At 38.0% G+C, this 24655-nt stretch overlaps 1 protein-coding gene and 1 pseudogene across 1 annotated transcript; one reads left to right on the forward strand and one right to left on the reverse strand.

The window, feature by feature from the left end:
- Positions 1 to 489: 489 nt before the first annotated feature.
- On the forward strand, positions 490 to 1459 carry LOC123326226 (annotated as a pseudogene).
- A 10561-nt stretch (positions 1460 to 12020) lies between these two features.
- On the reverse strand, positions 12021 to 13816 carry LOC110576442 (olfactory receptor 52E4-like). Its single transcript, XM_044919765.1, has 3 exons — positions 13680 to 13816; positions 13521 to 13581; positions 12021 to 13019 (listed from the first exon to the last, which is right to left on the reverse strand). The coding sequence occupies exons 1-3, from the start codon at positions 13814 to 13816 to the stop codon at positions 12021 to 12023; spliced, it is 1197 nt and encodes a 398-aa protein (XP_044775700.1).
- Positions 13817 to 24655: the final 10839 nt, after the last annotated feature.

Genomic DNA, 24655 nt, shown 5'->3' on the forward strand with positions numbered 1-24655 from the left:
TAAAAGCAAAGAAACTCAAAGGAGATTTCCCCCAACAGCTCAGCTCTTCTGCAACAAGGGGTGAGTAAGCATATTTCTTCTCTAATTGGGAAGCTTCCCAATGAGAAGATCATGGACTTTTCCATACTTTAATCAAGGAGAAAAATATTTATATATATTCTTCTATTCTTACTTAGGACTCCAGAAAAATTTTTTGAAGTATAGAATTGCTGAACTGGGACAGGTAAGAATAAAGGTCCACTACAACATCCTCTATACAGAAAAGAATCCCGAAGCTCAGCTCACAAAGAAATGAGTATGAAAACAACAGAGTTGCTTACAGATGACTTGAAGCCAGACTGCAGACTCAATGACCCCAGAGGTATTTTTCTATCTTTCTCTGAGCCCCATCTCAGCAAGTCATTAAAAGCCAAACTGGTATAAACAAACCACCACACATGTCTCATTGACAGGTGTCTAAACTTGCTTTAACAACCAACAGTTTCTACCATGCTAATCCTCATCCATTCCAGCTTCCTGACCTTCACTTTGATGGACATACCAGGCTTAGAGTCACAGCACTTGTGGTTATCTCTTCCTTTCTCCTCTATGTTTTTGGCTATCCTCATTGGCAATGGTGCTATTCTTTTTCTGGTGGCCACAAAGCCCACACTTCACAGCCCAATGTACCTGTTCTTGGCCTTGTTGCTGGGGGCTGACCTCATATCTACTCTGGCTCTGTTGCCCAAGCTCCTCTGCCTCTTCTGGTTCAATGATCGGGACATAGCTGCCAATGCCTGTCATCCAGATGTTTTTCATCCATGGAGCATCTGTGGTATGATCAGCCCTACTTGTTGCAATGACCTTTGACCGCTTCATGGCTGTGTGTGAGCCATTATGCTACAACACAATTCTGAGTCATTCCTTAGTTGGATGCCTGGGACTGGTGGCTCTAGCCAAGGGTGTGATTCTTATTCTGCCTATGCCTCTTCTACTTCAAGGGTTGAAATTCTGCCACATGGTCTTTCCTCATACCTACTGTGACCACATGGCTGTGGTGAAAATGGCCTGTGGCCATACCAGACCTAACTGTATCTATGGGCTCTTTGTGATTCTGCTCGTGGTGGGACTCGATTTGCTGCTCATTGGCTTCTCTTATGGACTCATTCTGCAGGCTGTGGTATGTCTCAACTCTCGAGATGCTACCTGCAAAGCCCTCAACACCTGTTCAGCTCATCTCTTTGTCATTCTTGTCACTTATGTGACTGCACTCTTTTCATCTCTCACCCACCGCATAGGTCACAATATCCCACCTCATGCTCATGTTCTCCTTGCCAATTTCTACCTTCTTTTACCCTCAGTACTCAACCCTATCATCTATGGCATAAAAATGAAGGAAATACGGCACAAGGTGGCCAAAGGCTTTTGCAGAAGACCTGCAGAGGCTGTGACCGTAGACAATATACCCATGAGTAAATAAAGAGTGAGGACAACTGACATTGTCTTTGCCCAAACATCCAAGACCCAGTTGTATCCCTGAATGAGATGTGGAGCAAATAGATCTGGAAGAGTGTTTGTGTGGTGTGGTTTCTTGTGTTTTGGCTTGAATAAAGAACCAATACATTTGTGTTTTCATTGAGCTAAGAACTAAAAAGGAAGAGGCCAAGACGGTTCTTTCTATGTCTGTTTAACAAGAGCCCTCTTACGGCATGGGTCTCCTGATGACTTTCACATCTGTGTTCATGTTCATAAACTACACACAAGATTTTTCTGTAAATGATCCAAAATTATCTTTCCTTGTCTGGGTGGAAAGTTTATATTTGCTTTGGTTTTGTATTTCTTATTTTTTAAATTCTGTGTCTGTTTCTAAAGAATGTCTTAGTACTGAAAGGGACCTGATGTACTCATCATCTTTGGATACCACCTTAACATGTAATAACTCTTCAGGAAATTGATCTTTTCAATAAGAATTGTTTTTAATGCAATGGCAAGTCAACATATTCACATGATTGCAATCATGTAGATGCTTATAACAAAAATGAAGGAGCTTAAAGAAGACATAGAGACTCAAAACGCAGGGACTATTGAAATGCATATCACAGAAGGTTTCATTGCAAGGGAAAACATGTGTCCAGATGACTAATTTAAAAATCTTCTGAGACCAGGAACTTTACCTTAAAAAAAAAAAAAAAAGCATATGTTAACAGGAAACTACCTGTTCCTCAAGTGATATTCCACGGTGACTCAGATAATGCACAAAGACCAACTTATATGATGAAGCTTTGCCATGCTCAACTACTTAAATCATTGTAGTGATTTCTATCCAATCATTTTAAATACATAGTTATCATAGGGTCAATTGCATAATGTAATAACACAAAAGTTTGGATAGTTAGGCAGAAATGACCCCATTTCTAACAAAAGTTAAAATGAATCCATGGGGTAGGAACTACTAAAAAATAAGATAGTCACAGTTTTGGGACACCTGGGTGGCTCAGTCTGTTAAGCATCTGCCTTTGGCTCAGTTCATGATCCCAGGGTCCTCTGATCGAGCCCCGTGTCAGGCTCCTTGCTCAGCAAGAAGCCTGTTTCTCCCTCTGCCTGCCCCTTCCCCTGCTTGTGCTCTCTCTCTCTCCCTCTCTCTCTCTCTCTGACAAATAAATAAATAAATAATTTTTTAAAAAGATAGTCACAGTTTTAGCATAGTTTTAAAGTTAAACAATTTTGATTATTGACTGTAAAGTCAGAAAAAAGAATCCCAAATTTCTAAATCTTCTTAAATCTCTACCCCTGTGCTTGAGATTCTTAAAAAGATATGACACTGGGGATAAGAGTTGTGTTTGTACTTTTTAAACCTAGCCAGGACTTCTGACCAATCCTGACCTCCTCTCTACTCTGTTCAGCTCGCCCGTCTATAAACCTTAAGAACATCTTCAATTCATGTGACCTTGAGTGAGAGAGCTCTCTGTACTAAATATTCCTTTTCCTTTAGTTTTCCCCGGTCTTGTCTAGCCTGCAGAGTAGGAAGAGGCTTACCAAACAGGGAGGAATATCATATTACCCTTATAAGAAAAGAAAGAAACCCTTACCTCCAGTCTATTCTGCTATTTCTCTCTCTTAGTAAACAAATTTCCTAATTCATTCTTAACTATGAAAGTGTTTTTCTTATGAAGGATGTGTTGGGGGAAATTTAGCCTGGGGGAAGGAAACAGAGTAGAGTCAGATAATTAGTCTATGGTGTCTTCCCTGTGCCTTTGTGTATTTCATAACCCAGATTTCCCATTGAAGGGTGGAACGTAGAGAGAGGATTTATGCTTGACACTGACTTTTGGCCACCATCATGATCAGCATGTCAGAGTTTAAAAAACTAAGCAAATAAAGGAATGAGTATTCTACTGTTATCAATATAATATTAATGATAGAGAAGAATGATAACATTCAAACCTTGGATAAACATGTGAGGATACTGGATAGTAAGAAACCATAAAGTTCAGGGCAATAGCCAAGGTTGAGGTAGTTCTGTCCTAGAATAGGAGTGAATGGAAGAGTCCTGTCTTATGTTTCTGACATTCTATTAATTTCATCAGACATACCATCTGTTGAAGTGGCTCTGTGCTAGTTATTCGAGGTATTTTTATATATAATAGCTCATGGAACCATTTCTACTCTAACTCAAGTTGTGTAATAATATCCATTTTGCAGATAAAGTTACAGAAGCTCAATTTCTTTATAATTTCCCCATAATTATGCGGGTAGTAATAATGCTTGTAGAATTTTATTTACATAAGGAACTGGTCTGAATAGATGCATGCTTTACTTAGTTGAATAGTGTCTGCCAAAATTCATGTTCACCGAGAACTTCAGAATATGACCTTATTTGGGTCTTTTCAGATGTAATCAAATTAAGATAAGGTTATACTGGATTAGGGTAGGACCTAATCTAGTGACTGGGGCCTTCATAAGAAGGAAATATGGACACAGAAAAACACAAAGGGAAGGTGATGTGAAGAAACAGAAGGGAGAAAGCCATGTGATGAAAGAGGCAGAGGTTGGAGTGATGTGTCTTCAAGCCAAGGAATACCAGGAATTGCCAGCGATCATCAGAAGCTAGAAGAGAGGCAAGGAAAGACTCTCCCCTCAGTCTTCAGAGGGAATGTGGCCCTTTGGACCTATAGCTTCCAAAACTATGAGAGAAAAAAATTGTTTTAAGAGACCTACTTTGTTTTTGGTTTTAAGTTTTTATTTAAGTTTGAGTTAGTTAACATACAGTGTTATATTTTAGCTTCAGGTGTACAATGCATGATTCAACAATTCTATACATTCGTCAGTGCTCATCACTGTAAGTGTGCTCTTAATCCCCTTCACATATTTCACCCATCCCCCCATCCACCTCCCCTCTGGTAACCATCAGTTTATTCTCTATAGTTAAGAGTCTGTTTCTTGGATTGGCTCTCTCTCCATTTTTTCCCCCTTTGCTCATTTTTTTGTTTCTTAAATTTCACATATGAATGAAATCATATGGTACTTGTCTTTCTTTGACTTATTTTTCTTAGCATTTTACTCCCTAGCTCCAACCACATCATTGCAAATGGCAAGATTTCATTCTTTTTTATAGCTGAGTAATATTCCATTATATATGTATATAATATCTTCTTTATCCATTCATTATTCAATGGACACTTGGGCTATTTCTATAATTTGGCTATTGTAGATAATGCTGCTATAAACATCAGGGTGCATGTATCCCTTTGAATTAGTATTTTTGTATTCTTTGTGTAAATACCTAGTAATGCAATTGCTGGATCATAGGGTAGTTCTATTTTTTTTAATTTAAATTCAATTACCCAAAGTATAGTACATTATTAGTTTTTGATATAATGTTTAATGGTTCATTAGTTGCGTATAACACCCAGTGCTCATCACATCATTTTTAACATTTTGAGGAACCTCTGTAATGTTTTCCACAGTGGCTGCACCAGTTTCCAAAGAAGACATACATATGGCCAACAGACACATGAAAAGATACTTAATATCACTGATCATCAGGAAGATACAAATCAAAACTGTAATGAGATACCACCTCACAGCTATCAGAACGGCTAAACTCAACAACAGAAGAAACAACAGATATTGGCAAGGGTGTGGAGAAATGAGAACCTTCTTGCCCTGTTGAGAAAGCAAATTGCTGCAGTGACCTAGATTTGTTTTAAGCCCTAAGAAACAAGTGCACATATGAACTATTACCAGTCATTAGCTGACTGGAATGTTTATATTATATCTTTATTTTAATGTTTATATTTCATGTAGTATATTTTGGTGATCAGGCAAAAAAGAGCTACAGTAAGAAAGAAAAAATGCATATACTTTTTCCTCTAATAATCACATTTCTACTTCAATAATACTTGTCATATGCAGGGGAAAAATGGTCAGTATAACAAGATGCTCATAAGACCTTTTTAAGAAACAAATATCAGTCCATTAGTAGGTGACTGTTGGAATAAATGTTGGCAATCATATGAAGGAGTGCTCAGGAGTCATAAAGAATAAAATAGGTCTATTTCTGCTGATAAAACACAATTGCTAAGAAATAACACTAAGTAAACACATTTAAACATTTATAATGTATTCTCACATGTGTAAATTATAAACATTAATTCAATTTTGCCCACAGAAGTTATTTCTTATTTAATTTTCACTATGAAACTTTTTCTGTAGAAGACATGTAGACACCTATCTTAAGATGCATTTTCTTGGGGTGCTCAGGTGGCTAAGTCAGTTAAGCATGGGCTTTCAGCTCTGGTCATGATCTCAGTGTCCTAGGATTGAGCCCCACATCACACTCCTTGCTCAGTTGGGAATCTGCTTCTCCCTCTCCCTTTCCCACTGCCCCTCCCCGCCCACTCGTGCCCACACTATCCTGTCTCTCAAATAAATAAATAAATAAATAAATAAATAAATAAATAATATATTTTTAAAAAGATGGAATTAATGAATCATTGAACACTACAACAAAAACTAATGATGTACTATATTTGGCTAACTGAACACAATAAAAAAAAGATGCATTTCCTTAAGTTCACTTAGAAATTAAATAAAAATTAGAATATTCTATCATCAAATTTATAGTGGTACTCAACTATAACATATATTTAGATATCAGTGACTCAATCCTGCTTTTCAGGATTCTAAGTTATCCAGAAAACAAGAACTGATTATATTAGAATGGGCAAAAGTGTCCTAATGTTATTGTGTTATTAATATGTTATTAAAAATAATATGTTTTAGAACATCTAAACACAAAAATAATTGGTGTTGCCCTTAATACTGCATTTAAGCAAATGGCAGACCATTCAAATAAAATACAGTTGAAGGAGACTTGATACAAATTGAAATTTTTCTTTTCATCTGTCAACCATTGCTTAAACTTTCTCTTGTCAGATTGTAGGCATGTAGCTCAGTAATCCGAAGTGGAACTTCCCTAAAATCAGACCACCTCTGAGATAGCTCTGCTACATGTGACTGGTATCCACAGCCCACAGTTCACAGCAAAATCTCTTGAAGTGTGTTGGAGTTTCCTTCCGTTGCAGTCAGCAGGGTTTTGCATGACTTGTTTGACTTCACTTCTATTCTTTTATTAACTATTTGAATTAGTATCTAAATACTCAATTTCTGTTCTCTGTCCTGAGTACATTTGAGAAAGTATCAAATCTGTAGCTTCTTCCATTGAACTATAATATAAAAATGCTGAGAACTTCCTAATAGTCCCCAAAATGATAACAGGACTTTTTTTTTTTTTTGCATTAAACTGTAAACCTTAAACAAACAAACAAAATAAAGCAATGTCTGTCAAAAGCTGAAGAATTGACCACTGGAAAAGGAGGTCCTCCGTTGGTGGCACATATTCCAAGTATCAAACTCTCAGATTTATATATGTGTATATGTATACAGATATACATATGTGTGTGTACATATGTGTATATGTATACAGACAGAATGAAGTATTGACCTGTTTGATATAGTTACTGACTTGTAAGACTCCAAGACCAAACAACATGATATTTTAAAAACAACCAGGCAAAATGCAACAAGAGACACACAGTAGATTAATAGCTTTGCTTTGCTTGTATGAACTCAATAGGCTAAGAAGTTGTAAAGATGCTAGCATATTCTCAGGTGTATTGATCTATTAAAACAGCCAGCCACATGACTGAAGTTTTAAGAACAGAACTTCAAAGCAGTGGTACTTTAAGTAGAGCAGAAAAACTCACCTAAATATCCATTTTTAAAAAAGATTTTATTTATTTATTTGATAGAGAGCACAAGTAGGCAGAGCGGCAGGCAGAGAGAGAGGGAGAAGCAGAGCCCCAGCCAGCAGAGAGCCTGACGTGGGCTGGATCCCAGGACCCTGGGATCATGACCCAAGTGGAAGGCAGCCGCCTAACCAACTGAGCCACCCAGGCGCCCCACCTAAATATCCATTTTTAACTCAAAGTAGGTATGCTTGGAAAAAGCGTATTCAGCCTCATAATATGAAATTGTGTGTCGCACAAGCAGAAATGAACTATTTAAACGTACAAACTAAACAGGCTCACAAAGCTACATTTGACACTTCAGATAAGAATAAAGAAAATGACCAAGGTTCCCACAAATGCCCACGCTCCTGCACACCCATAGGAGACACTCAGGAGAGGCTTGGAGTGGTGCTTTCACTTCTGTCAAAATGGAGCATGACCTCAACATGGCTCAAGTTCACAACCGAAGGAGAAAGTAGAAAGCACTACAGAAAAAGGAGCCCTGCAGTGAAAGAAGAAACATGGTCTTTCTCAGAACTACCAGACAGTGAGGGGGCAGGGTGATCAAAGGAAAGGCACTGCCAGCTTCATTTGTCTCTATTCCTGGGTCTGTTTCACAACGTTTGTGTTGGAGGAGACGACCCGTGGATAGGAAAGTGTGATTTACCAAAGAAACAAAGTAGAAACATCCAGGAATGAATGAATAAAAAAAACAAACAAAATAAAGAATATGCCTGTTGGCTGATGTCAAAGGGGAGGAAAGCTAACTTGTAACTGGCAACAGCAGAGAAAGGAAATAAAAAACAAAACAAAAAAACCTGCTGCAAGTAAAAGAAGAAAGCTAAATAAGTATCTAGGAATATGGATGGGAGAGTCATCATTGTGAGAAAGGGAACTATATCCAGATGCTTGTATTTATGCATTAATATTTTAATATGTAAGGGAATTATGAGTATACATAACACATGTCTAAAGGCTTGACTTCTGGAACTGACATCACGTTGAAGTAGATGGATAATTTTACATCCTATTGTGTATCTTACCATATTTGATTGCCTTTCCGAGTACATGTATTATTTTAACAGCAACAACAGAAATTGGGATAGCAAACATAAACAACATTCTTATTTAGTTCTGGGTGAAAAAGAAAACTCAGAGAAAAATAAGGATTGAGGAGAACCATGCACATCATTAGAAGCTCTTTTTAGGAGCCCTTCAAAATATTTTTAAGGATTATTTTTAGGGAATATCTGCTCGGGTTACCTGAGTTCACTTTAACTGTGGAAATTGAGTTATCATAATAAAGATAGATGACTTTGTTACTAAAAGTTAGAAAATTCAGATAATAATTCTGTTGGATGGACGCAAGATGTGAGCTCCCTGTTAATCTCAAAGTCAGTCCACAGGCCTCCTGTGAGGCCTCAGTCGTGTGGACTGTTTCAGTAGATAATCCCCATGCCACTTCCTAATGCCCTTGGTCCCACTTCCTATTCAGCCACTGGTGCTGTGACCAGTTCCAGGCAGGTGTAATCAGATAGTGGACATCAGGTCACACCTAGTTCCTTGCCATGGGACTTCCCCAACTCCATGGCATGGGACAGCCCAGCCACCAGCTCTGCTGCCATGTGTACACAACCACGAATTACTGGGGTTGAGGACATGAGCCCCACAGGAGCCTTGAGCTCCATAGGAGCCATTGGGTAGAATCCTCTCAGCTCTTGGGGATGACAATTCTGAAATGCATTTCCTAAGGCTCTTCAGCTGGTCCTGGCAGGGTTGGACACCAGTCTCCACTAGTCCCGTGTAACTGGATAAAAAATTCCCTGTATTGGCTTTTCCTCTTTTCAGTTTTCAGTCCACCTGTTTTTCACACCACACCTCCTGTGATCACTTTTCTAAATAAAGCACTAATATGCAAGCTTTTGTCTTAGGCCCTGCTTTCTGGAACACCCAGCATATACTCCCCAGTGGTGAAAACTCCAGTTCTTCTGCCCTAGTACCTCAGACTCCAGTGAGAGTTGTTGCCTGCTTCAGAATTTTTTAGGAGTTAATTATATACAAAACCATTATATAATCATTTTGTTATAATAATTTGTAATTTATTTGGGGGCTTAGGACATCTCCAGGCAGAAATCCCTCAGGAAAGATAATGAAAATGAAATGGATTCAGAATTGATTCAGCCTCCAAAGACCTGACAGCCAAGCAGAAAGTGATTTAAACTTGACCAAGATAACAAAACATATGAACATTGTTCTGATTTTTGCATGGCTAGGAACAATTCTATAGGGTGAAGGGTAAACTAGTCAGTTGACATGTTTGTGAGCATAACAACACTGCAACCAGTATTAAGGTTAACTAGCTGCAAGCTTGTGAACTCCTTGCTTGCTGACATAAGGCCTTGCTCTGTAGCAGAACAAATTTACTCTCCTTGAAATCTGCAGACAACCAGCCTTGAGGAATGAAGGACTAGAACTTTCCCAGAAGATAAGTCCTGACTATATTAAAAAATAGCTGCCAGGGATGCTAGAGGGTCCATTCAGGTATCCACATGAGAGTAACTGCCTGCACACCTCCTTCTCCTACATGGAGCCCCCCAACTTTTCCCCAAGCCTTCCCTTTAACACCTTCCGGTTGCACCTGGACAGGGAAGATGTCTTTGAGACATTAGTCCACCAACTTCCCAAGTTGCCGGCTTCCTGAAAAAGCAACCTTTCTCTCCACCATCACTTGTCTCTCTGGTATGGATTTTCCAAGCAGCAAGCAGCAAACCCTGACTTGGGAATCAGTACTGTGTCCCATATCATCATCTGGCACATTTACAGCAAGGCCACAGGAGAGAAATCAAGCTCATCCTGAAGTAAGAACAATCAACCACAGATTAATAACACTTGTGAAGAAGGAAAAACGCTCAGCGAGAAAAGCAGACATAGTCAGGCTTCCTGCAGTGGCTTCTTCGATTTTCTAGTTCCCCAAGTTTTCCCAGAGTCAGCTGCTACTGCCAGGGTTCCCCACACATTCTCCCAAGTGTATGGTGTTCAAGACTTAATAGATTTTTAGCCCACAATATCAGTAAAACAAAGAAAGACTTCTCATGTTTATAGAACAGCTCACCAAAAAACAGAAGGAAAACTATTTGCAGCAGGTGGATTCCCTTCTGTACCTGAAATCCTTTCAAATCATGAAAAGGATACCACTCTCAGATCTCAGCAAAACCTAAGCCTCCTGCTATCACAGCTCCTCAGATGATGAATGCCTCAGGCCTGTTCACTCTCTGCTACTTATTTGTCAATTAAATTATTAATCATCAAATCTTGTGCCCAGGGTTTTGTTTTGGTTTGAATTGTGTCTATGTTTTGTGGAGGATTCAGTGTCTGACCTTGGTACTCCTTTCAGACAGGCAGGACCCTGCTCCTCACCCTCTGCTCCTGATTCTTCCATTCATAGAAAAGACACTTCCTATTCAATCCTCATTTTTCTTGCCTTGAAGGTTGTGCCCCTTATTTCAAGTACTGAAATATCCTACCTTTCTCAGTCCTTGTTACTGAACTGTTCAGGCTACTGGAAACATTTATTTATTATTTCTTACAGCAGGCACAGCACTCTAAAGAAGTTTCATTCATCTCCCTCCAGTTGTAGTATCGTAAGAGTTCCATCTAAATAGTGGCCATGTGGCATTGAGGATAGCATCTTTTTCACTGAATTTTGCCTCATATACGAGTTCTAAATAGGATGAAAACACTAGACTCTTTCTGCTTTCAAGCTCCATGCAACTTCTAGTACTTGCCATTACAACCACATTAATTCTCCAGAGAAGAAAGAATATCCTCTGAATGTAATGAATTCCCACATCTGGGCACAGGATCTGACCTCCACATCTGCCATGAGTACCTGTTCAGGACTTCTTCCTGGACACCCACAGAAATTGCCTTGCAGAGGTCTGTAATCAAAGAGTTTCAGTATAAAACAGACTTTTACAACTAAAACCACTAAGGGGACATTCTCAGAAGTTCTCCTTGTAAGAGAATCTTGCCAAACCGTGAATTAGTTGAGAGGAGCAGGAGAGGTGACTCTGGGAGTTTTTATAAGTATAAAATTAGGTCAAATGCTTTTAAACCTTTAGGCTCAGGAGCTTCCATTTTTTCCTTTTCCTCTGAAATGTCTCTGAGTGTAGATTATATCTCCTGTGCATATTCCTTGGTTCTTCATGGAGACAATAAAGTCTTCTACCCACAGGTAAGGGCAGCCAGCAAAGAAAATAACATAGTAACTACAAATACTATCTTGTACTTTCCTTCTCCCTTCTCACTGTTCCCAATCTGTACCTCCACTTCCCCTTAAACACTCAAATACAAATGCACACTCACACCCAATACACCTTGGCTTTGCATGGCACGTTGGTGGGCAAGTCATTCTTTCTTTTATGTTGCCTACATAGGAAACATTCCACCTTATTTCACGTATGTTCAGCAAGTGCTGTTGTTTGGAGTCCTTTTACAAACATGATCACATAAAATTCGCCCAACCAACATGTCAGTATGGAAAGACTGTATCACTACCTTCATTTCAAAGGGGATGATAGTCTTACTTCAGAGTTACTGAAAGCAAGGAAGTCTCCTGTGACTTAGCCTCTGTATCTAAGGATTCTGGTAGTCAATCTGACCACATGACACATTTCTGCCACTTGAAAATTTGCCCAGAAACTGTTTCCATTTAACATTTTTTTCCTCATAGACACCAGTGCCGGATGATCAGACAAGCTTCTGACCATGGGCAATGGTTATGGGCTCCTTCTTCCAGCACCCATATTTGGTCAGTTTGTCCCGAAACTCCTTGGTTTTCACTGCATAAATAATAGGATTGAGCATTGGAGGTACAAGGAAGTAGAGGTTTCCAAGAATGGTATGCACATGGGGTGGAATTCCCCTGCCAAAGCGGTGAGTGAGAAAAGAGAACAGTGAAGGTGTGTAAGAGATAAGCATAACACAGATGTGTGTGGTGCAGGTGTTGACTGCTTTGTGGTGGGCTTCTTTAGAAGACAGTTGCAGGACAGCCTGGATGATAAGCACATAGGAGGAGGCAATAGCTGAGATGTCTAGCCCTGCAACCAACAAGGCCACCACCAGGCCATATATCCGGTTGACTGTGGTGGCCACACACACCATCTTCACCACAGCCATGTGCTCACAGTAGGTGGTTGGGATTACATGATGTGCATGAAAAGGCATGTTCTGGAGGAGAACAGGCATGGGCAGAATGAAAAAGATGGCTCTCACTAAACTGAGTAGGCCAATGAGACCAATGCGACTATTGGAAAGAATGGTGGCATAGTGCAGGGGCTCACAGATGGCCACATAGTGGTCAAAGGCCATGGTCATCAGGATGGCAGACTGCAAGGCAGATATGGAGTGGATGAAGAACATTTGGACCAGACAGCCCACATAGCTGATCTCACTCTGGCCAAACCAGAAGATGCACAGCACCTTGGGAATGGTGGTAGTGGACATGCCCAGGTCTGTGAAGGCCAACATGCAGAGGAGAAGGAACATGGGCTTGTGCAGGGAGCGCTCTGTGCAGATGATGAAGATGATGGTGCAATTCCCAAGAATGGTGACAAAGTACATGGAAGAGAAGGGGCTAGAGATCCATCTGTGTTTGTCCTCCATCCCAGGAATGCCTTGGAGAATGAAGAAAGGAGGATGACCCAGGGAGGCATTGCAAACGGTCATGGTGTCACCCTGGTGCAGTTCCTGAGAAGAACAATAAAATCCTTCATGAGCCTCAAACGTAAAAGAATCAAGGGTTTCAAAATGGAAAGCAAAGGGTGGAGTGCTTAGATACACAAAAATTTTTCTGAAATTAAGACGATATATCTTCCATATCATAATTGAATATTATATGCTTTATTATATAACATATTGAAGTATTCCATAATAATAATGTGGTCTTCCAACATTAATATCTCACAGAAATATATTCATTTGGAATATTTTTATTAAGGATGCACTTAATCATTGTTCACATATAAAGCATGTCAGTAAGTATATGAAAATATATTTTGTGAATTTTTGAATGTGTCTCCACTTGAAGAAGGGAACTTGAAGAATATGAGACAAAAAATGGATAGATATACCATGAAAAATGACAGAATATTTAATACCACTCACAGTAAACATAAGATGAAGTAGGTCAACAAAAGAGCTTTCCACAAATAAGATAGCTTAAGTGCTTAACAGAATTGTTCACCAAACCTTGAAGGATCCATGTTTGCAGCACATAAGGGACTTGCAGGGACCTCTGATGACAACTGTTCTATGAGGAACAAAGGGATCAGGTGACAGGCTTGTGGGCACCTGAGACTAGGCTGCCAGAATGGGACTGTGAAGTGTACCTCACCAGGAACCACTTACCTGAATGTGAGGCAGAGTGTGGGAAGCTGGGCCCAGACAACTTCTTCAAACGTGTGGCTGAGTGTGGACAGCTGTCTGTAGCTATATGTAGATGCACAGCCATATGGATCCTGGACAACACACTCAGGGCCCCGCATGTCCCCCTCCTCACTCTTGGGCACTGAGAAGCCCTGGTGTGGCCATCTAAGTCACCTAAAGAAAGGCCCCCTGGGTGCCCAGAATTAGCTCTTTGCCACTCCCTCATTCCCCAAAAACACACAAACCAGGCACCACTCCTATTATATGCAAACTTGACCCTAGAGGTTTCCCTGAGCTCCCAGGAGATGGGGCTGGTTGACCCCAGGGGTTCTGGGCATGTTGCAGTCTTTGGCAGTCATGGAGGAGCCTGTGGAAAGAGGGTGAAGTTAAAGCTGAATCTGGAACTAGATTACGGTCTGGGAGCTTGTATCCCAAAAGCCCTCTTTCCCAAGTGTGTGTAGGTGTGGGAGCCCAGCCGTGCCTTACTCCGTGGCAGGGTTAGTCATGCTCCTGAAGGCATCAGAGGTACTGCGCCTGTTGCTGGACACTCTGATAAAATGTTAGCTGCTCTAGTTCTATCTATCCTTAGCGTCCTCCAGATTCTTTACTCTATCTTGTTTCTCTGGCCAATGGCTTTACCCTAGACATTCTCTCTCTCCCAGCGCCCAAGGTGTTTTCTGCAATCCCACCTCTCATGTTCCAACATCCCCTCAACTTTTGGGTCCAGATGTGGCCATGTTTCTTTCTTATCAGCTCAGAGGAAGAAAGTTTGTCAAAAATTCTGCCATGTCCATCGCAGAATGCATAAACCAACACCATACATTGTCAAAATCATGCAAAATCATTTCAGGAGTGGGACTCAGAGGACCAGATTCTAAATCATGGTGTAGTGCAAGTTCTTTTTACAAACAGGCCCTCTAGGGTGTCTTTGTTCTGAGTCAGGTGTCAACTGGAGGGAAGAAGTGGCTGAGGGAGGGAGTAGCAGAATGAAGGACCTGACACAATCTATATTCAACAGAAAGAATCACCAACAAAAATAGGCAAACAGCGATGCATCTGCTCATAAACACATCTGCACAGCTTCCCCTGAAGAAAGCCTGTTCTAGTATCATGCCAAAATTCTGGGTTCAGTCATTCTTTCCTCTCTGCCTCAGGGAGATCCTGATAGATAATAATGACAGGTAGTAACCAGCAAAACTCCTTTTTTCCTAGCCCTACTGTCTTAGTTTTACATTCATGATCCAGAGAACTCCCTGCATACTTCTAAAGAATCTTTTCTTGTAGAATATTCCAAAGTTTTCTAAGTGCCATGGTGTTGCCCAGAATCTGTGACCTCTCAGTCACAAGTTTGAAGCTTGCTCTTTGGATAATCACACTAGTCAGGGAGAATAGCCCTGGTCTGATTTCTTCCCAAGTACTGTACCCTGATCACTAGCATCATGTTTGTCACACATCGGGCAGATAATAAGAATCAAATAAATGAATAAGGGAATGAATAAGCCCATGAATAAATTCTTTAAATATGAATTAAGTGTGTCCTAGTTTATGAGATCTTACATGGTTTGTTTTCTTGTGTTCATAAAAAGCAAAGACATAACTACTTGAAGGCTATGCCTTCTTCAATGAATCCATAAATCAGGGCCAATCCAAACAAATTTCAATGATTCATTCTTCTTAGAATCTTGACAAAATTCTGAAATTTAACTGGAAGAACAAATATCTGAAAATAATAATGATATAACAGAGGGGACCTTACCCTCCTAAAAATTAAAAGGTATTATAAAATGTTGCAAACAATGAGCCTATGGTGTAGAAATAGACAGCTTATTTGAGCAGAATGGCATCAATACAAATACCAAAGTATGTATACAGACAATATCCAAAAACAGTAGGGAAAAGATGGATAACAGATAATATAATTATATAGAAATAAATAAATCTTAGTATCTCACATCACTCAGGATGTTTTGATGTCTACTAATGTGAAGTCTAGGTTCTTTATTTTAATGTATTTTGGATACACAAAGGTTATAAAGAATAATCTAGCATATATTCATATATTCACAATGTAGATTAAGAAGAAAATGTTACAAACATTGTAAGATCTGCCTGTGTAGCTTATTCATGTGGCATTTATTTCCCTTTCCCTTAAGAGATGAATTGTATCAACACTTGACATGACCAAGGAGGCTGACAGCAAATATACAGTCACTGTCAAAATCAGCTAGATCCTGCATTTCCCTATAAAATTCCCTAGCCCTTTACTCCATGCAGACTTGCAGTTTCTTGAAGGTCATAGCCTGTTTCAGGCTCCAGCAAAATAATAAAGCTATTATCCTCTTTATCCCAAACTCTATCTTTGCATTATATTTTGGCTCTGAAGTATGGATGTCTGTTTTCAACAATACTACATATAATTCATAGATTTATTTGAATGAAGATATTATCTATTTAATTCATTTTCTTTGATAAACATTTAGTTGGTTTACAATTATTATAATTCTATTGTTGATAATATTCTTATATAAGTCTACCTTATTCACTTGTGTGTTGTGCCTCTCAGGCTTGTATTTGTGAAGTTTCTGTTTTATAGGATATGTATATCTCTAATTTTGCTAAATATTATAAATTGATCCTTGAAGTGGTTGATTCATAATTAGTATCCCACTAGCAATGAATAAATGTTCCTATTTCTCTATATCATCACTAATTGTTAGTGTTATTTGATTTTTGTTTTAATTTTGCCAACCTGAATGGTGTTTTTTTGTTTTTATTAATTTTTATTTTTTTATTGCGTTTTTATTTTTATTGCATTTTCCTTATTACTCAGATGGTTGAGGGTTGTTTTCAGGAAAGGTTGAAGTGTGAAGCTTCTGGTTGTCTTTTCCCAATGGGTGCTACCTCCTCTTGGTCACTATTTTTGACTATACACAGTGTTACTGACAACCAGGGATGCTCACTTGAGCCTCTGGAATCCAGAATTGGTAATTTGGCCAACCCTAAGTAACTATAAGGATTGGGTAGAGATTCATTTTCTTAGCTTTATTAGATTGTTAATCACGTAGAAAATTGTTTAAGTTAGACATTGTTTCAGTTATTTATTGTTGTATAACAAATCACTTCAGGCTTAGTAGCTTAAATCAACATTATTTTGCTCACGAAAGTGAAATTTTAGTGCCCAGTGGCGACATCTTGTTTCTGTTCCCCCAGTGATGATGGGGACAGATTGAAGGCTGGTTCTTTTTGGCATCAGAGAAGGGACTGGAATCATCTGGCTACTGGCTTAACTCCAGGGTCTGGTGTCTGGGCTGGGAGGATTTAATAGCTAACGGCTGGAACAGCTAGGAATCCTCATGAATCTCTCTTCATTTCTAGATGATATAATGGCAACTTCAGAGAAGCTGGAATACTTACATGTGAATGAGAGAGAAGAACCAAGAAGAAGAAGGAGGGCAACGGTGACGGGACAGTGGGGAGAGGAGAGAGACCAGTCTGTATTTCCTTCCATAATGTGGCTTCAGAAGTAAGTCATACTCTGTCACTTCTGACAGTAGAACTGAGACACTAAAGCCAACTCATATTTAAGGGGAGGGAACATAGCTTGTATCTCTCAGCGGAATGTCAAGGTCATTTCATTAGAAGAATGCAGAATAGGATACATTGGTGTAATTATGTTTTTATCATCTGCCATGGACATCATTAAATTTAAAATTTTTTCTAAGGCAAATTGGATACATATATATAGACAGAGATTCCAATAGTCCCAATCCTGATTCACTTCATTTCCCTGATTCCTTTTTTAATTACAGTATAATTAACATACAATGTTATATTTGTTTCAGGTGTACAATATAATGACTCAGCAATTCTATACATTTCTCAGTGCTCATCAAGATAAGTGTACTCTTAATACCCTTTATCTATTTCACCCATTCCCTCACCTACCTCCCCTCTGGTAACCACCAGTTTGTTCTCTGTATTTAAGAGACTGTTTTCTTCATTTGTCTCTTTGTTGTTTTGTTTCTTAAATTCCACATATGAGTAATATCTTATGGTATTCGTCTTTCTCTGATTGACTTATTTCACTTTTTTTTTTAAAGATTTTTTATTTATTTATCTGAGAGAGAGAATGGGAGACAGAGAGCGTGACAGGGGGAGGATCAGAGGGAGAAGCAGACTCCCTGCTGAGCAGGGAGCCCGATGCGGGACTCGATCCCGGGACTCCAGGATCATGACCTGAGCCGAAGGCAGTTGCTTAACCGACTGAGCCACCCAGGCGCCCCTGACTTATTTCACTTAACTTAATATCCTCTAGGTCCATCCATGTTGTTACAAATGGCAAGATTTCATTCTTTTTTATAGCTGAGTAATATTTCATTTTATATATAATCTTTATCCATTCATCTATGGATGGATACTTGGGTTGTTTCCATATCATGGCTAAGGTAAATAATGCTGCAATGAACATTTTCAAATTAGTGTTTTTGTTCCTTGGGGGATAAATATCCAGTAGTGGAATTACTATTTTTCTTTTTTTGAATTAGTGGGGGTTTTTTGGGGGGAAGAGGGTAACTACCCAGTAGTGGAATTCCTAGATTGTATGGTACTTCTATTTTTAATTTTTTGAGGAACAACCATACTCTTTTCCACACTGCTGCACCAATTTGCATTCTCACCAATAGGGCAAGAGGTTTCCTTTTTGTCCACATCCTGACCAATGCTTAATATTGCTTGTGTTTTTTTTTTTTAATTTTAGCCATTTTGACAGGTGTGAGGCAATATCTCATTGTAGTTTTGATTTGCATTTCCCTGATGATGAGTGATGGTGAACATCTTTTCATGTATCTGTTGGCTATCTGTATGTCTTCTTTAGTAAAATGTCTATTCAGGTCCTCTGCTTATTTTAATTGAATGATTTGGTTTTTGGTATTGAGCTGTATAAGTTCTTTATATAACCAAGGAGGTGAAAGACCTGGACTCTGAAAACTATAAAAAATTGATGAAAGAAATTAAAGATGACACAAACAAATGGAAAAATATTCCATGCTCATGGATTGGAAGAATTAGTATTGCTAAAATGTCCATACTACCCAAAGCAATCTACAGATTTAATGCAATCTCCATCAAAATACCAACACCATTTGTCACAGAATTAGAATAAATAATCCTAAAATAATCCGAAAAAAATCCAAAGCAATCTTGAAAAAGAACAAAGCTGGAGGTATCACAATCCCTGATTTCAAGATATAATACAAAGCTATAGTAATCAGAACACTATGGTACTGGCACAAAAATAGACACACAGATCAATGGAACAAAATGGAGAGTCCAGAAATAAACCCATGCTTATATGGTCAACTAATCTATAACAATGGAGGCAAGAATATACAATGGGTAAAGACAGTCTCTTCAAAAAATGGTGCTGCATGCAAAAAAATGAAACTGGACCATCCTCTTCCACTATACACAAAATAAACTTAAGATGGATTAAAGACCTAAATGTGAGACCTGAAACCATAAAACTCCTAGAAGAAAACATAGGCAGTAATTTTTCTGACAAGAGCAGTAGAAACGTTTTTCTAGATATGTCTCCCAGGCAAGGGAAACAAATCCAAAAATAAACAAGTGAGACTATATCAATCCAAAATATTTTGCACAGCAAAGGAAACCATCAACAAAACAAAAAGGCAGCCTACTGAATAGGAGAAGATATTTGCAAATGGTATATCCAATAAAGGGTTTATATCCCTGATTCTTTTTAAAAATAATGTAGCACAAGCACAATTACAAACCCACTAAGAATTTGTGATGGTTAATTTTATGTGTCAACTTGACTGGGCTAAGAGATGCCTAAAGAGCTAGTAAAACTATTTGTGGGTGTGTCTGTGAGAGTGTTCTGGAGGTGGACCAGGTAATAGTAGTCACTAATGTGGGCAAGCATTATCCAATCCACTGAGGGCCTGAATAGAACTAAAAGGGAGAGAAAAGGTGAATTTGCTTTCTGTTTGAACTGGACATCCATCTTTTTCCCTTGAACATCAGCATTCCTGATTCTCAGGCCTCAGGTCTCATACTGAGCCTCACATCATCAGCTCCTTGGTTTTCAAACCTTCAGTCTCAGACTGAATTACACCGCTGGCTTTCCCAGGACTCCGCTTTACAGACAGACAGCAGATTGTGGGGCTTCACAGACTCTAAAATTGTATGAGCCATTTTTTTTTTTTAACTTAACTTCTCCTTTCCCTACAGCGTGAGTTTCCTGAAGTTACATACTGTGCCTTATTCAACTGTGAAATTCAATGCCCATTATACCTAGTACATAATTGATCCCACAATAAATCTCTTCTTTTATCTATCATCTTCCCATCAATCTACTTATTTACCTATCTCTGTAATCATCTATCAATCTATCTCCTATTGGTCCTGTTTCCCTGGAAAACCTGACTAATAAAAAATCCTGTGCTCTGATAAAAGCTGCCCAAAGGTTAGTTTTTGGAGGAAATTTTGATGTGCACAAGATATTTCATTTGTGAGGCACCTAAAACAAAAAGTAAATAATGTAGCCAATGATCTGCTTTCTTTAACTAGCATGAGTAGTGTTATAAACATATAACAGACTCAAAAGTCTCCCTGTTATCTTCCTGAGTCACACCAAAAAGGGAAAAGCCTATTGAAGACCTATTAAGTTCCTACACTCTATCTGGGTAGAGCCAGAAGATGCAAAACTGTGACTGCAGAAGACTAACTGACATGGTCCTGAAAATCATTTAAAGTGATATGATTTCTAACATACCTCTTACTCTCCCTCTGCTCCAACATGTAACATTTTTACATGTTAATCTGTGGCTAATTCTCCCTCCTTCCTTCCCTCTTTCCTTCCTTTCCCCTTCCCTCTCTTTCTTCCTTCCTTACTGCTTTTTCTCTTTCTTTCTCTCTCTCTGTCTCTTTCTCTTTCCCTTTTTATTCCTTCTCTTTCTTCCTCTCTTTTAAAAAAGTTTAAGGGTTATTGGCCCCCAAAATTGTTCTTTTGGTTTATGCCCACTTTAAAATTGTCTATTCCAGATAAATCTAATATATATAAAATTAACCTATTTTTTTCTTTTAAGAAAATGGCTGAAATTTATTAAGATTATAAATTCTCTATAATATATACATTGTTTTATTTTAATATAATTGGTTATGTTTTAAAACTTAAGTTGGTAGCCCTTAATTTATAGTTTTATCATATTTGTATATTTGTATGTTTCTGTAATTCTATTTATATTGATACAAATATACATCAAAAAATTTAAAAATCCATAAATAATGAAGGAAATAATACAACAGCTCAAAAATATAGATCTTTAAACATTTTCTCTTTTGGCTTTCAATTGCTTTATCAAAAGTTCATTTTTAAAAAAATATAGTAAAGGTTTTAATAAGCAAGTTTCTTATGGTTTTGTGTTCTCAGTATATTACCTTTATTATCTTGCATTATTTATGTCTTATATTCATATCTTGTCTTCTCTGATAATTTTCTTTGACTTTATATTTCCCAAAGCAAGGCTCTGATTTCAAAATAAGAAAAATGGTAAGATGTCTTGATACTTAAAGTATCTTTGAGTTGTCTAAATAACCATTACTTATCATAAAGATTTGCTTGCATACTTCTTTTTTTAAAGCATAATAGAAATAATTAGGCTTGTTTCACATTCTCTTTTTTTTAAATTTTTTAATTTATATTCAATTTAGTTCCCATATAGTGTATTATTAGTTTCAGAGGTATTTGGTGATTCATCAGATGCATATAACACCCAGTACTCATCACAAAAGGTGCCTCTTTAGTGCTCATCATCAGTTACCCCATCCCCCCAAATACCTCCCCTCCAGCAACCCTTAGTTTGTTTCCTACAGTTGAGTCTCTTATGTTTTGCATTCTCCAAATTTTAATTCTGTTGTGAGAGCTCTCTCATTATCCATATTAAGATAAACTTTTTGATGATTGTTCACTTTTTAGATTAGATAAAACATATTCATTTTTTAAATTAATTAATTAATTAATTTTTATTATTATGTTAATCACCATACATTACATCATTAGTTTTTGATGTAGTGTTCCATGATTCATTGTTTGCATATAACACCCAGTGCTCCATGCAGTACGTGCCCTCCTTAATACCCATCACCAGGCTAACCCATCCTCCCACCCCCCTCCCCTCTAGAACCTTCAGTTTGTTTTTCACAGTCCATCATCTCTCATGGTTTGTCTCCCCCTCCGATTTTCCCCCCTTCATTCTTCCCCTCCTGCTCTCTTCTTTTTTTTTTTTAACATATAATGTATTATTTGTTTCAGAGGTACAGATTTTTATATTTAAAGATACAAAAATGTATTAGTAACATGCATTATGGAATAAACAAGAACCTTGAAGATTTGTTAATATCTTTATGTCCATAATTAATTCTTACTAATAGGATACTTATGTGATACTAAAAGGGTAATCACAGATTAAAAATCTTTGAAAGTTAATTGTGTGTTATCTATCAGTTGGGAATTCCATTTTGATAATGCGAGTTAAGATGATAAACTGACTGTAGCTATTTAAGATTATCAACAGATTATCACCAACTGCCTTCCCATACCAACCACCTATTTACCCTCTACCATACAATCTTAAAAGAAGAGATAGGATATTTTGGAAACACCATCAAAAAGAGATTACCCTGATCCTCACTAGAGAACACATTTCAGGTACTGTAAATAACCAGCACAGCAGTGAAGCCCCAAAGAATAATCCTTAAATACATGTTTCCAGCTAACAATGTCCCTTTTCTAATGAAAATTATTAAGGAATCCACATATTGGAACCTTAAGAATCCTCCAGAAGCAGACAATCCTTGGAGGGCAACAGCTCATCCAAAATTTTCTGCTTATCAGATGATGACACAAAGTGTCCAGCCTCTAGGCAAGAAAACAAACCAAGGTTAATTTTTGAGATCTCTGTTCTCTTTTATTAATTTGCTTTATTACTAATCTTCCATATTATCATAGTTTGGTGTATTTTGCCAGGCTTGAAATGGTTTTAATAATTTTCAACAGAGGAGATAGGTATCACAGTTACTTAATTGTCCTTTCCCCAAAATATAGGAAGCACCTTATTACAATTACTTTTTGATAGAATTTTTTATAGAGATGGCTTAGTTATTTGGCATAGGAATCATGAGACGATTAAAACCAAGATACAGACAGGTCATACCTTTTTGCCTCAGACCAGTGGAAAGAGGGCCTAGTATTAGGATGGATCATAAATTAATGATTATTTCATTGTAAGAAAAAATAGGATTATCTTAACATGTACGTATTTTCCTCTTTAATAGTATCTTTTACACCTTGTCACTGCAAATACCATATTCTGTTGAATTACTTTACTTCCTCTCTCTCTAGAGTGTGAATTTTCTGAAATCACACACTGTGTCTTATTCACCTGTGAAATTCAATGCCTATTTTACCAATTACATGGTTGATCTTCAATATATACTTTTGAATGAATGTTCAACTAAAGGGGTAAATAAATAAACAGTCTTTCTAAAGTTCTTGCAAAAGGCCTATTTTTGTTGTTGTTAGTAGATTAGAGATGTCCAAAGACTGGGCAGAGGTAGGAATGGAGAGTTATTGCTTAATGGTTATTAAGTTTTTATTTGTGGTGACAAAATGTTTGGAAATACATAGTGCTGATAGTTATACAACATACTGGTTTGAAAGGCAAATTTTATGTGATATATTTTATAATAGCACAATAAAAATTCTTTTTGATCTCTGCTTATATGACCTTTATGCTTATGCTTCAAACATCACATTACAAATTAAATCAAGTCTTTATAAGTTGAATCTCAGATCTTAGAAAAAGAAAGATATGGATACTGAAGTTGAAAAGTGGCACAAATGCCTTAGAAGATGGAGAATTTCTGGTCAAAGACAACATACAGAAAAAGTGGCTCAGGAGAAGATTGATGTATTGTGTATGAGGGTAGACTGGTTACTTGCTTTCATCCCTTTCAAGGTATCCCAAAACAAACACCCCAGCTATGGAAGGCAAGCCTGTGCTAAAGTATGAAGTCCAGCTATTTGCAGAAAGCAACTTGTCAGCTCTGATTAATCTGTGTTACCCTGGCTAGCATCAGCAGGAAACTCTTTGTCCCCAGGATTTGTATATACCCAAAGCGTTGACTAAATGAGGCAAACAAAAGGTCAGACTACCTCCATAGTGGCCCACAAAATCATTTACATGTAAATCAAGTTCATTTCAGAGAATATCAGGGAAAAATACAAAGATCAACAGAAATGAAGTGAATATATTATATATATAGCTACAAAGTGTCATTTTTTGAAGCAATTCTTTGAGAAACTTGAGTTACGGCTTTCCCGTTGATACATGTGCTTCCAGACTTCTACAAAGCGTCACTTAGCAATCATCTCCATTTGTTTAAATCTAATGCCAGATCCAGAGGGTCCTGGGCTGCCTCAGCCCATCTCTCATCTAGGGTTGACACTCTTACTGCAAACACTCTTGGTTTAAGAAAGTGCTGACAATCAATCAATCAATATGTATGTGTGTTTTATTCTCAATTTCTTGAAGCTATACGTGAGTAAATCTTTTTTTTTTAAAGATTTTATTTATTTATTCATGAGAGATAGAGAGAGAGAGGCAGAGGCAGAGGGAGAAGCAGGCTCCCCGCAGAGCAGGGAGCCTGATGCGGGACTCGATCCCAGGACCCCGGGATCATGACCCGAGCCGAAGGCAGACGCCCAACCGACTGAGCCACCCAGGCGTCCTGAATAAATCTTTTTTGATCACTTTTCCTCTTTCCAGCACTGGGTTTTCTGAACATAGAGTAACTTACTGGCTCTTACTGTCAAATGTACTACAACAATGCCTCCTGATGTTTTCCTACAAAGATTCAAAACCTACAGGCCTATTGAT

This window comes from Neomonachus schauinslandi, chromosome 11 (assembly GCF_002201575.2).
Source record: "Neomonachus schauinslandi chromosome 11, ASM220157v2, whole genome shotgun sequence".
NCBI lineage: Eukaryota > Metazoa > Chordata > Mammalia > Carnivora > Phocidae > Neomonachus > Neomonachus schauinslandi.